The sequence below is a fragment of the Martes martes genome (genome assembly GCF_963455335.1).
Source record: "Martes martes genome assembly, chromosome: 6".
In the NCBI taxonomy this organism is placed as follows: domain Eukaryota; kingdom Metazoa; phylum Chordata; class Mammalia; order Carnivora; family Mustelidae; genus Martes; species Martes martes.
In genome coordinates, this window is record NC_137893.1 from 88,261,354 (window position 1) to 88,275,315 (window position 13,962).

Consider the following 13,962-nt stretch of genomic DNA (forward strand, 5'->3'; position numbering starts at 1 on the left):
GGTCTCTACCCCTCTCCCAGCACTGCCACTTCTCTCACCTTCCTGCTAAAAATATCCCCAGAGGTCCCAACCCCAGGTCTACAGCAGCTGGCCATCCCTACATCTGTGGAGGGAGGAGGAGGCCCAGGTTCTCTGCCTAGTGTCATGGGCCACCTGTGCTGGACAGCTATGATGGGATGCCAGCATTGCCTTTCAGTGATGGAAATGAAAGTGCCCATGGGCTGCTGTGGGTAGGCAGGTGGAGTGTGTAGGCAGGGGTAGGCCTGCCTGACAGCTTGGCATTGAGGTTGCTTCTCTCCCATACCTGCTGGTCCCAAGTCACCCCTATCCTCCAGCTTCCCACAGAAGGGAAGGCAAGGCTCCTTGGGAGTCAGAGAATCCTCCCCCACCTTAAGCGAGAGGAGCCCTGGGAAAAGCTGGGTTCCTTCGGGGAGGATAGGGATGTCATGTACCATTGACGGCAGGTCCCGGCAGGGCCTCACAGAGAGGTGGGGTTCTGGCCACTGGGGTTTGGGCCACACCCAGGGAGCTGCTGGGAGGTTCCAGAAACCAAGGTGTAGCCAACCTGATCCAGGAACACCTGTGCCACCCACTCCAATGAAGGTTTTCTGGCACCAGAGTACCTATACCCTCCTTAAACCCTCTGGACCCCTGCTCTGCTAGGAAGATAGGAAGTTTGGGTGGTGGCTTGTGGGGGCGAGGGATAATGGGCAAGGGGATGCCACGAGAAGGGAGGCCGCTGTAATGAGATTCGCTGTTTGGAAGCAGGTGGGCTTTTCTGAGCAACTCACTTTTCTTCTTAGAACCTTGATTTTCTCACGGACAAAATGGAATTAGGAGTATTACAAGGCCAACACGTTTCAGAGGACTGTTGTGAGTAAACAGAGAACTAGTGAACTTTCCAGGCTGTCAAGGTCAAGTGTTGCTGGTTTCCAAGACCAGCCAGTGTTGCACTGGGAATTTTCAACGTGAAGTCCATGGAGCCCTCATTGGAGGAATTCTGTGAACTACTTGAAATAATGTGTAAAAATGCACATGGCGGGGCATCTCTCCTGAGTGAGGAGCCATAGTTCTGAGCAGCTTTTTATTTTATTTTTATTTTTTTCTCCACCCCCCACCCCGCCCCATCAGCAGATCTGGGACCCAAACGCGGCTTAGGTCTGTCCCTGTCATGTTTCTTATGAGTTAGTGGAGACCTGTGGTAGCATAGCTTGTCAGACACATAGCTTGTCAGGCCCTGGTACCCCACCCTCCAGAAGATCAGGGAGAGGTACGCAGCCAGAGGCAGAGCCCCAAGTCCTACAGGGAATTAGGGCCCCTATCCTCTGTTACCAGGATGAGGGCCTCCAGTGGAAGGACAGGAGAAGGACAAAGCCCCAGGCTAGGGGAGGCCCAGGAGGCCCCTCCTGGAAGCAGGAGCTGCTGAATAAGTGAGTCATCCTCCTGTCTCCCCAGCCCCCCCACCCCACCCCTGCCACCACACCACAGAAGACTCAAAGGAGGAAAGAAAGTGTCTTTCTGACACTGTCTTGAGATAAACACTCTGGTTCTCAGTTTCGTCTTCTGAAAAAGTTGGAGACACCATGTCAAAGCTTTAAGAAAAACTGTGAAAGGCCCCACACAAATGTAAGGTACTCATCCGCCAAAAATGCAAATTTATAGAGCAACTACTGACTGCCAGACACTTTGGGATGCTTTGACGAAATGGGCATAAATGTTACTGCTTCAAGAGGCCCGCCCTGACCACCCGATTAAGGTAAATACACTCCTCTCCCCCACCCTCCGGTTATTCTCACACTCCCTGTGCCTTTCCTTCCCACCACTTACGATACTGTGTGATGTTTCTGGGTGCTGTTTTTATCCCCTCTCTCCTCCATGAGACTGGCTACGAGCAGGAGTCATGCGTATCCATGCTGAGCACAGTGCCCACAGCCCAGTCGTCCCTCAAATACTTGTTAAGGGACACGTGACTGTCTCTGATCTTCATAGCAGCTTTGTTAGGGAGGCATTATTATCATGCCCATTATACAGAAGAAGAAACTGAGGTTCAGAGAGTCAAAGAGACTTGCTTAAGGATACACTTTGTTGCCACCACACTTTAGCTCTGCTCCTCCCCCTTGAAAGATTTAAAGAACGACAGGCTTAAGGGTCAGAAGAGAAAGTGTGGCCCCAGCAAAATGGCTCACGGGTTCAGTCGCCACCCCGTGCTCAGCCTTCCCCAGCTGAGCTCTTCCAATCTCTATCACACCCAAGTAGCTCCAAGTCATCAATCCACAGCCATGGAGCTGAGGCCAGTCCGAACTGGCCTGTTTATTTCCCAAGTCAAATGACAGCCAGTCCTTGCCCTCCCTCTGGGGAAATATACAGCTGGGAGTCCCGTCCCACTCCTCAAACCTGACACAGCAGATAAATTAGGGAAGTCTTTTATAAAACATTGTACAGGGAAAATACATACATATTTATAGGGCCAGTGCTGGTTGGGGTGGAGTTCGCTTCTTGAACACAGGGAACCAGATCCTGCCCCATTAGGGTGCCTGTACTCTCTTTCCCTGAACTAGTTCCCCTGCTGTCCCCACAACCCGGTACCTGGCTGGTTAGCTCAAGTCATAAAGGTCCAAGAGCTTGCCCCCCAAGGGCACTGCTTCCTGGCTGCCCCCACCAGCCACTCCTGTGGTGAGTCACTCCCTGCCCTTCCTCCTTACAGGGGTGGCCCGCCTTGGCCTGGCCCCAGGAATTCCGCCTCCGGAGGGGAGAGGGAAGGCTGACGGAGGAATACTGTTTCCTGATATGTACGGGAGGTATCCGTCCTCCAAACCAGGACTACTTCGGAAAGTGGATGGGGGTCTAATTCACAGGCAAAGAGGCATAAACCCACACTGCCCAGGCAAAAAACAAATGGTCACCCCACTGACAGGTCTCCCTTGCTCTGAACTGGCCCTGTCCTACCACTCTAGACTTTCTAAAACGCACTCCCGGTCAGCAGCAAACACCTCTCAGATCCCAGTGCCCATCTCTGCGGCCTCCCACTCTGTATCTCCCAGCATCTTTACTATGCATTTTAAAGCCTGCCTAATACTGGGGACCTATAGTGTTGGGATTGGGAAGGGTGGCTGGTTAGGATGCCCCCACCAACTCCCAAATGGGTTCTGGCTATATTAGGCCTTTGGTGTCAAGCCCCAAGGCCTTCTGGCTCCTTGGGCCCAATCCCCCAAATCATGGCTGCCTGGGTCTGAGTAGGAAAACAAGACTTGGTCCTCTGTCTCCCATCCCATACTTGCCAGGTCTTCTCTCCCTAGGCTTCCCCGCAGCTGAGGTAGCTAAGGGCCAGGGCCAGTGAACCATTGGCCCTCCTTATCCCCGCCCTTGGCCAAGGCAAAGAACTCTGTTCCAGTACCTTCTCCACACCTTGTCCTTGCCTATACCTGGTCCCACCTCAATGTGGCTTCTATGCTAGGAACCCCAGGAATCAGCTCTTGGGGTGGCAAATGGTGGACTGAGATCAACCCATAGTTCCCTGCACCCCTAGCTGGATGGAGCAGGGTCGCAGCCCTTTGGGAGCGCCCGACAGCCAGTTACAGCCACGGAGAGGGACGCCCTGAGTGCCCCACCCCTTGCTTTTAGAACCTGCTCAGTAGGCCTGCTTGTCAAACCGCTTTAAGTAAGTCTTGCTAAAGCCAACAGTACCAGGTAGGGGAAACTCAGGCTCCAGGCCCTTAAAGGCGCCTCCTCTCCTCCCTCCTTCTCCCTCCCCTCCCCGCCTGCAGACCACAAGCCACACCAGTGCTTCAGGAGCCAGAGGCCCACTCTTCATCTTTCCCCTGCTTCTTACTTGACATCTGTGTTTGGGTAACAAAGACTCCTCCATGTTTGAGTCCAGACGCCTAACGCCCGCCACATCCCTCCCACCACCCACAAAAACAAGTGCCCAGATCCGACCCCTCGGAGTAGAGCTGAGAACACCTGGGGCTCAGGACGGGGCTTGCCGGTGGTTCCCCGAGTAGGCATAGGAGATGGGATGGCGAGTCCCAGGCCTCACGGTGAATGTGTTGATGGGGCTTCCGTAGTGGGGGGTGCTGTGGGGAGACCTGGAAAGGGGGAGCAGGAGAGAGGGAGGTTAATATTTGCAACTAGTTAACCAACACCCCTCCCATCTTCCTCAGGGCACAAGAGGAAAAGATACCGCAGGGCTGTGGTATCTGCCCACAAGCCCCGGGAACAGGGTGGGACCGGGGCTACCAGTACTGATTCAACAGACACTGGGCTCCTCCTCTCAGCTAGGTTTGACTGGCCACAAATAGTCCCTGATACCCTTCTGTTCAGAACTCTTCATTCCTAGCCTGGGTCTGGATCCTCTGTGGGAAATCCCCATAGGCAAGGGCCACTCAGGTCTCCCCTGCCACACCACTCTTAGCCCCAATCCCTGAGTCTCTAGAGAGTGGGAAAGAGGAGATAGAAGAAGGGGAGCTGGTGGGGAAAAGCAGGAGGGTAGGGAGAGAGATAACAAGGGAGATGGTGGGAAGTAAGTTAGGTCCGGCAACCGCTAACAGCGCTCTTTCCAAGTTAAGCGCGCCTCGCGTCCCTTTCTCTGCCCAGAGAGCCAGAGGAGAGCAAGCCCAATGTCCCCCCACCCCCGATGGTGGCCGCGGCCTGCTGGGCTCCTCTGGGGCCCAAGGGCAGGGCTCCCACTCACCCGGGCTCCCACCCAGGGCTGCGTTTCTCGCCCCGCCCCCAGCTTACCTGCCGGCTGCGGGGGCGAAGCCGTAGTCACCTCCGGGCGCCTTGAACTTGGCCTCCCCGCGGGCTGCGCCCTCCATGGACAGCCTTCGCGCGTGCAGACCTCCGGGGAGCGCACGGCCGGCGGAGTTGACGCGCCGCATTTCCGGCCCTCCCGGTGGAGGCCCAAAGCAGTTTGGGGAGCTGAGGCTGCGGCCGGTGCCGCCGCGGGGCTGCCCAGGGCTGCGGTGGGGCTCCCCCACATACAGACGCTTCTTGATGAGCGACCGGCCCCCGCCCGAGAAGCGCTCCAGGCCCCCGGCCCCTGCGTGGTGCGCGCCGGCCCGAAAGCGCGAGAAGCCGCGAGGAGCCGAGGGCTGCCCCAAGTTTGAGAAGTTGTTCCGGGGAGGGGATCCCCGGCGCCCCAGATACTGGAAGGCCGGGGCGGGGGGCTCAGGGTCGTTGCTGAACTCTGGCGGCGGCGGGATGACCTCAAAGTGGAACTCCCCCACCTCGTCATTGTCGTTGTTGTCCTTGCAGGAAGGGGAAGGAGGGGACGAGAAGGATTTGGGCAGCACGCGGCCCTGGGGGAGGTTGGAGGATGCTGGTCTTTCCCAGGCCACTGGGGCGTGGGGCTCTGACTTTGTCCCATTGTGCCTGAGGCTTAGCCCCGTGCCCTCCGGGTCTCCTCGGGGCTGGGGCTTCCACTGATTGGGTATGGTGGGCTGTGCCAGTGAGGCCAGCTGAGTGTCCTTCTCAGCCTCCTTGGGCAACTTCGGGACCACAGTGAAAGAGTTGGGCCGGCCCTCATTGTGGAAGATGCTGTCAGAGCCTGCTTGGGGCTGGCTGCTGTGGCTCCGGAGGCTCTCCGGCAGGGAGGACCGGCTCAGGGCCAGCCCTCCCGGCCTCCCCTTCTGGGCCCTCTGCCTGGCGGCAAGGAGCAGAGCCATTGGAGAGCCTGGCTGCACCACCTCCCCGGTCACTGGATGCCTGAGGAGTTCGTCGGCAGGCTGGGCCAAGGTGGGGGGCTTGGCTGGCTGTCCCTGGGGCTCCTTCTCCTCCTCAGGTCCCCCTGACCTGTGGGCTGAACCTGTGGCCAGTGGTGCCATCCCCACGGCAATGTCATGGCTGGGGCTTTTCTCGGTGCGATGGAGCTTATAGAGGAATGTCACCTCTTCTCTGCCAGGGGATCTCTTTGGTGGGAAGGCTGGAGCTGAGAGGGCTCCCGGGGTAGGAGGCTTACTGGGCTCTGTGGGGCGCCCTTCTGCCTCTAGCTGGCCGGGCACTCTAAGTTCTCCAAGTCTGGGCTTCTCCCACTGCCCAGCTGGGACAAGGTTCTCTGTCGGCTGGGGAGATGTGGTGGGCACAGGTGGGGCCGCAGATGGTATGGCAGGCCCGGGCCCGGGCTTGGATGGTAGGGCTGGCCCAGGAGTGGCCTTGGTGGGTGTGGCTGGCCCAGGCGTGGCCTTGGATGGTAGGGCTGGCCCAGGAGTGGCCTTGGTGGGTGTGGCTGGCCCAGGCGTGGCCTTGGGTGGTGTGGCTGGCCCAGGCGTGGCCTTGGGTGGTGTGGCTGGCCCAGGCGTGGCCTTGGGTGGTGTGGCTGGCCCAGGCGTGGCCTTGGGTGGTGTGGCTGGCCCAGGCGTGGTCTTGGGTGGTGTGGCTGGCCCAGGTGTGGCCTTGGACTGAAGTGGTGTGGTTGGCAGAGGGGTGGTGGATAGAGGGGGGAGATTCTTGGCCACGGGCTTAGAGAAGTCGCCATTAGTCCCCCTGTTTTCAAAGCTTCTTCCCCCTTCTAGCTGAGGCTTGGGAGGCAGAGACCCTATGCTGGGCTTGGCTTCCTTCTCCGCTGAGGAGGAAAAGCGGGCCTCCAGCTCGTTGCGGATCTGCCGGACACTGGGAGCAGGGGACTCTTGGGGGATGTAGTCCACGGGAGGGAGGGTGAGGCTGGTGGCAGCCCCCTTGTCAGGCAGGCTGCAGGGATTCTTCTCAGGGACGCTCGGGAGGATCTCCTTCTCCGGCGGGCTGGGGCCCTTCTTGCCCTCCTTTTCCTGGGAGGCCACCACCGTGGGGCCAGCCCAGTGACTGAGGACTCGGTCCTCCCTCTTGGAGCCACAGAGATAGGCTGCCAGCTCGCTCCGCAGCTTTTCCATCTGGCTGGGGTCCCTCCAGTCCACAGGCGCTGAAGAGGCTGCGTCCTCTGGGCTGGGGGAGTTCGGTTTGGGTTTAGGAGCAGGGGAACTGGATGGGCGGCTTTTCCCAAACCCGGAAGGCTGAGGCACCACCTTCTCAGCAGAAGGTAAAGGAGGGGCAGCTGGGGGGAGTGGTGGTGCAGGGGGAGGTTGCGGGGGTGCAGGAGAGGGCAGGGGAGGGGCTGGTGGCAGAGTCTCAGCTTGTTCCTTAGTCCAGGACTGGGCCTGGCCCAGTCTGGGGCTGGCTGGTGCTGCAGTCCTGAGCTCCCCTGAGTGGTCTGGCTCAGGGGCCCGGTCTGCGTAGACCTGGGACGCGGGGCGGATGTGGAAGCTGGGAGGCAGTGGGAGTCGGTGGGGGGCCTTCTTGGTGGCCCCTTCCTCTACAGGAGTCGCCTGTGCTTCCTGAGCTGGGATGGATGAAGTCCTGACTGGGGTTGGGGGAGGCACCTTGAATGAGCGCGGGAAAGTGAGGTGGGGGTCTGGCTTGGGCCCCACAAGGCTCCCCTTTGGCTCAGCTGGGCTCTGGGGGGGGCTGGTTCTGGGGGTCTCTGGCTGCCTTCCATTCAGCGCTACCTCCGATTTCCACTTGGTGACACCCCCAGGGGCAAAGAGGCGAGTCCCTGTCGTGTGAGGAGATGCTGGGGGTGCTGGGGCTGGCAGAGGGGGTGGGGGTGGGACCAGAGAGGCCAAGGGTGGGGCAGGAGGAATGAAGTCCGGAGGGGTGGGTGTGGATGGGGAGGAAAGAGTGGAGAGAGGGGCTGGGGCCCCCAATACTGGGGGTGGGGGTGGGGCCGTGCTGGGTGGGGGTGGGGGTTCCAGCAGCAGGGGAGGTGGTGGGGGTGCCATGGAAGGTGGGGGTGGGGGGGACTCCTCTGGAGGTTGCGAAGCATCTGTGGGTGGCCCTGGGGCTGGGCCTGGGGGAGGTGGGGGGATGAGTGGGTCCTGCCCATAGTGCCCAGGCCTCAGGTCACCCACAGAGCTGTACAGTCGGAGGTTGCCGTTGACTAGTGAGCTGGTACCTGAAAGAAGGAGATGCAAAGAAAAGCAAGGCGATGAAGCCAACCAGCCTTGCCCATCTCTTCAGGGTGGCACCCAAGAGAGTAACCGGCCAGCTTCATGTCTTTCCTCCTGCACACTAGGTGGGGGAGCAGCAATGTCTCCAGTCCCCTGAGCTGTCCTTGGGGTGAGCTCTCCTTTCTAGGGAGGGGCCCCTGCATGTCCTGGCCACTGCTCCTGGAGCCCGGACTGAGTATTCCCTGTCTGCTGCACTCTTCTCTGCCCTGCTCTGTGCAGGGACTCCCTTATCCTCTGGCTACAGTTGGGTTGAGCCGATGGGAGCTGCTGGCAGAGGCCAGGCTCCCTTCTTGACTGGCCAGAGTCCGCAAGGGCTGCTTTTCTGCCAGGTTAGCCCCTGTCCCACAGCTCAGAGACAGGAGTAGCTCCCCACTGCTCCTTCGGCCTCTGGGGCATCACCAACCACTTCAGTCCCCACACCCTGCTCACACCCTTGTATGTCATGCCATCCCTCTATTAAATGCCGTGGTTATCCCCTTTGAGTTGCCATCTGTGTCCCACAGGGGCCTTGGCTGATACAAAGCCAGAGAGGCCAGGGTTCAAATCCCAGCTCTAGCACTTACTCTGGTGTGTGACCTCGGACACACTAGTTAACCTTGCTGAGCCTCTGTTTCATCATCTATAAAATGGGCATGACGCCAATGCTTACCACATAGAGCTGTGTGAGGCTCCGTGAGAGAATTCACGTAAAGACCCATAAAGGGCTGATCATGGTTCTAAGCCCATAGTAGGCACTTAATGGCTGGTGACCGCTGTGATGGTGACCACCTGCGCTTAACTTTTCAGACTGTGAGACAGCGAAAGTAGGAGAAAAATGGGATATCGGGGATCAGGGGATCAGAGGCAGGGGTCTGGAGACTTTCTCAGTAGGGGTCTAGAGACCTCAGTAAGAAGTTTGGGTGAAAGACCCATAGGAGAGAGCAGGATACACGAGAAACTCCTGCTTTCCAAAGACCCCGAATCTACCAAGAACCCAGCTTTCCACCTCACACAGAGCTTCTGGAACAGACGCTGGACTGTGCGGTAGAATCGGGGTGGAGGTATGCAGAAAAAAGGTGGCCTGAATACCCAGGCGCTAAGAGATGCCCAGCACCTCTGGCCCCAGCAACTCACACCTCTCCCTTCTTGGACCCGGACCCCAGCCCCCCCACTCAACAGAGTCTGCGGACCGCTGGGATGCCCTGTTACTTCTCTCTTAGGGGCACCCATTCTCTGCTTCCCTGCCTCTCAGCTTCTAGCACAGAACATAACAAACCTGGGGAATGTGAGTCAGTTGTCTGACTTCAAAACAAAAAACATAGTGGGGATGTGGAGAAGAAAAAACTCACATTCATTAAGCACCCAAGTGGGGTGCCTGGGTAGCTCAGTCGGTTAAGCATCTGCCTTTGGCTCAGGTCATGATCTCAGGGTCCTAGGATGGAGTCCTGCTTCAGGCTCCCTGCTCAGTGGGGAGCCCGTTTCTCCCTCTCCCTCTGCCCCTCCCCCCACTGCTTATGCTCCCTCTCATGCTTTCTCTCTCTCTCAAATAAATAAATAAAATATCTTTAAAAAGAGAAAAGCAGGGGCGCCTGGGTGGCTCAATGGGTTAAAGCCTCTGCCTTTAGCTCAGGTCATAATCCCAGGGTCCTGAGATCAAGCCCCGCATTGGGCTCTCTGCTCAGCAGGGAGCCTGCCTCCCCCCCTCTCTCTGCCTGCCTCTCTGCCTGCTTGTGATCTCTGTCTGTCAAATAAATAAATAAAATCTTTAAAAAAAAAAGAAAAGAAAAAAACATCCAAGTGTTAGGAGCTATGATACAGCAGTGAAAATGAAACAAAAATGGTCAAAATGCTGGACCTCCTGGAGCTTATCTTTTACTGGGACAATGAGACAAACAACAAACATAATACATCCGTGTACTAGTACCACATTAGCCGATGAGCAACACGTGGAACACAGCCAGGAGGGGTGCTGGGGTACGATTTGAATAGGGTGGTCAGAGCAGACCTCCCTGAGAAGGTGACAGCTGAGCAAAGAGGGAGTAAGGGAGAAAGAGAGCTGTACCAGTGTGTAAGGGAAGAGCAGCCAAGGCAGAGCGAATGGCAGTGCAAAGACCCTGGGGTGGAAATGTGCCTGGTACTGAAGGGCAAGAAGGATACCGGGATGGCTGGGGCCGTGTGAGACAGGGAGAGAAAGCAGGATGTGAATCTAGGTGAGGCCAGACTCTGGCAGTCCTGGCAAGAGCCTTTGACTTGAGCGACATGGAAAGTCATGGGCACTTTTTGACCAGACGTACAACAAGAAGCGCCTAATGTCCCATCCTGTACTTCATTTACTCCTACAGAACAGAAATGGGGTTGGCCCCGGCTCATGCACAGATACAGAGGTGCAAGGGGTTAAGTGATTTGCCCAAGGGAGCAAAGCTAATCTGTAGCTGGGACTGAATGCCAAGTCTTTCTGACTCCAGGGTTCTTCCCCCGCTTCATGCTGCCCTTGTCCCTCACCATCCTTCCCCCACTGGAAGCCTTAGCCAGCCTTGGCTCTCTTCAGCTACACCCCCCAACCCTACTGCAGCCAGTAGCCAAAAGGCCTGCAGATTCCAGCTTTATCACCAGCCAAGGAGGTGGGCCTGATGCTTAGGCCAAGGGAGGACAAAAAGATGGACAAGCCCCAAGCCCAGGGCCCTCTTACCTGTCACTTCTTTGTCCGCAAATTCTCCTGGGACAGAGGGGGTGGGCACAGCCAGTCCATGGTTCTCCTGGGCATTCTGAAAGAGGGAAGAGAGAGCAGGGAACAGGGAAACACAGAGATTCTTAAGTTGCTGCTCTAGGAGGTCACTTTACTGCTCAAAAATCAGCAGTGATGATGAGGGTTTGTATAATCTTGTGAATATACTAAAATATAAAAAGGCTAATTTAAAAGGGTGAATTTTGGGGCGCCTGGGTGGCTCAGTCGGTTGACTGTCCGACTTTTGATTTTGGCTCAGGTCATGGTCTCAGGGTTGTGGGATCAAGCCCTGTGTTGGACTCCAGGCTGGGCATGGAGCCTGTTAGGATTCTCTTTCTTCCTCCCCCTCTGCCCCTCCCCCTTCACATAAATAAACAAATCCTTCAAAGGCTGAATTTTATGTACAGGTGAGTCTTGTTATTTGCAGTAGTTATTTGGTCTGTAAAGTTGCTTCGAACACTGAATTAGAAAATGTGGTATCAATGCCCCAAGGGAAATACAGGATTAGGTTCCTGCAAACTTCAGTCAAAGCATTTTCATCAACCGGTCAATACAGAACTTAGTTTCATGTGTGTTTCTGTTTAAAGACACCTTATTTAAAATATTCTTGACACGTTGACATTGAACTCATGGCCAACAGCACTGTAACTGAAGCCTGAACAAAGTTTATCTAACATTTGTAAAAAAAAAAAAAAAAAAAGTTTATCTAACATTTGTATTTTTTCTGTAAACACATCACAGCCTTCTTACACTTAGGGATGTTAGCACATCAGCACTATATTTGGGGGCCATTTTAAACAGTGAAATCACCAACAAAGAGCAAAGAAATACAGGGGTGCCTGGGTGGCTCAGTGGGTTAAAGCCTCTGCCTTCGGCTCAGGTCATGATCCCAGGGTCCTGGGATCAAGCCCCACATTGGGCTCTCTGCTCAGCAGGGAGCCTGGTTCCTCCTCTCTCTTTGCCTGCCTCTGGGCCTACTGACGATCTCTGTCTGTCAAATAAATAAATAAAATCTTAAAAAGAAAAAAAAAGCAAAGAATTACAAAAAAGCCAAGGCACGGGATGCCTGGGTGGCTCAGTGGGTTAAAGCCTCTGCCTTCGGCTCAGGTCATGATCCCAGGGTCCTGGGATCGAGCCCCGCATCCGGCTCTCTGCTCGGCAGGGAGCCTGCTTCCTCCTCTCTCTCTCTGTCTGCCTCTCTGCCTACTTGTGATCTCTGCCTGTCAAATAAATAAAATCTTAAAGAAAAAAAAAAAAAGCCAAGGCACTAGAGAGCACAGGACACTTACTTATAGTATGAGACTGGAAGCAAAAAGGCAAAGGGTCCTGTTTGATCTCAGCTGGGACCGGGTACATCAGGTAACTCAGATTTTTCCTAGCTCTGCATGTGTCCAAAGTGTCTGGAGTATTGCTTTGGGGAGTTACAAATAAATTTTAGCGAGTAGGCGAATTTGCAAATACAAAATCCGCAAATAATGAGAGTCGACTGTCTATGAATTATATCTCCATTAAAACAAAACAAAAGTGGCTTGCTCCCCCGTGCAAGTCCATAAGTTAAAAGCCAAATGCTTTAGCCAGGCCTCCTGTTCGCTCTTGGTTTTCATTAGGTATTTACAGAGAAGTAAATGAATTAAAAGTGGCAAACTGGAATAGTTCTAGCACTGCAGATGCCCTTCTGATCTTAAGCCTCACAAACCATAATGTGTTTACACAGCTGTCAGTTTGTACATACTATTTTGCATTCTATTTTTTTTTTCCAAATACACATTTCCATACATCAACAAAGTACACACCTGTGTTTTGAAGTGCTGTGGACCATTTTATGGCAGCTCTCAAGGTCCTCGACACCCTGGCCTCATCTTTCCCAGCCATCTTTTATTTCACTCAATGTGACAGACCCATCCTGGATTCTAGCTTGACCAGCCCCCTCTCCACTACCCTTCCAACCCGCACATGGAGTTCATGTTCATCCCTGAGGCTGCGTGTTGGTCAGGCTGCACTCCTCTCCCCACCCTTTGTTTCTAACAATAATACTCCTTGCTCTATGCTCTAAACACATGATCTCTGTCACGCCACTCTATGAAGAAGATGATATCCCCATTTACCAGATGAGGACACTGAGGCTCAGAAGTATTTGTTAAGTTGTCTACAGCCACACAACCAGTACTACCACACCCAGGTCTGTGGTGCTCGTGTTCCTCGGTATTTTGCTTCTCTGAAATCTCTCCTTCAAGGATAAGCTGAGCCCATCGAGGTGGATGGTAGAGGTGAAGTGGCTAGGAGCACTGGCTTTGGAGCCAGACCGCCTGGATTTGAATTCCAGAACTGCCACCTACTAGCTGTAGGACTGTGCTGGTCGCTTAAGCTCTCTCTGTCTCAGTTTCCCTGCTTATGAGGTGGTGATAAAAATAGAATTTAGCTATTCTAGGGCAGTCGTGAGGTTAAATGACATAATACACAAAAAGTACTTCACTCCTAGCATGTGGTGAATGACCGTTAAGCGGGAGCCCAGTAAACATTATTAGCAGGAGCCCTCACTGACCTGATGCTCTTTTTTTTTTTTTTTTTAAGATTTTATTTATTCATTTGACAGAAAGAAAGCACAAGCAGGGGGAGCAGCAGGCAGAGGGAGAGGGAAAAGCAGGCTCTTACCGAGCAGGGAGCCCAATGTGGGGGCTCGATCCCAGGATCCTCAGATCAGAACTTGAGCCGAAGGCAGCCACTTAACTGACTGAGCCACCCAGGCACCCCTGACCTGATGCTCTTCAGAGCAACCCATAGCAAAACCCCTCAAAGGAAGATTTTTGTTTGCTCGCTCGATATTCCCCTAGTTCCTCCAGTGAGATGTGGTTGACCTTGGAGCCCAGGGAGTACGTCCTATATGAATCCCCCAAAGCTGGACACACAGTAAGCCGTGTTGTTGGGCTGATAGTGCTTACTCTGGGCTTAATGGCCTCATGGCTTCATATATAAGATGGGAAGTTTAAGAAAGGGGTTTTGAAAATATCCATGAGACTCTGGGTTACCAAATGCAATCTCGGAATCACTCTTTGCCTGTTTGTGGGCAAGAAACCACTCATCTTCTCATCCTCAAAGAATTCTGATGCTGGAATAGCCATGAGGCATCATCTTTCTCCTGCCTCTTAGTAATTTTTTCCTGCCCTTACTTGATTCACACGGCCATCACACACCTGTTCTTCACATCTCTCAAACCCAGCCATCTGGACCAGGGGGAGGGACAGGGGCCAGCCAATCCAAAGAGTGTCTCCCAGGACCTTCTGA

The 13,962-nt window shown here is 54.8% G+C and overlaps 1 protein-coding gene across 1 annotated transcript in view; it reads right to left on the reverse strand.

Moving 5' to 3' along the window:
- Positions 1 to 1,111: 1,111 nt before the first annotated feature.
- The window catches only part of LOC308344703 (uncharacterized protein C6orf132), a 34,988-nt gene continuing 22,137 nt past the window's right edge, over positions 1,112 to 13,962 (reverse strand). Inside the window, exons 3-5 of the mRNA XM_080806449.1 lie at positions 10,645 to 10,720; positions 4,738 to 7,921; positions 1,112 to 4,085 (exon numbers count right to left, since the gene is read on the reverse strand). Coding sequence (XP_080662575.1) covers positions 3,968 to 4,085; positions 4,738 to 7,921; positions 10,645 to 10,720 — 3,378 coding nt within the window. The 3' untranslated portion in view covers positions 1,112 to 3,967. The remainder of the gene's footprint in view (positions 4,086 to 4,737; positions 7,922 to 10,644; positions 10,721 to 13,962) is intronic.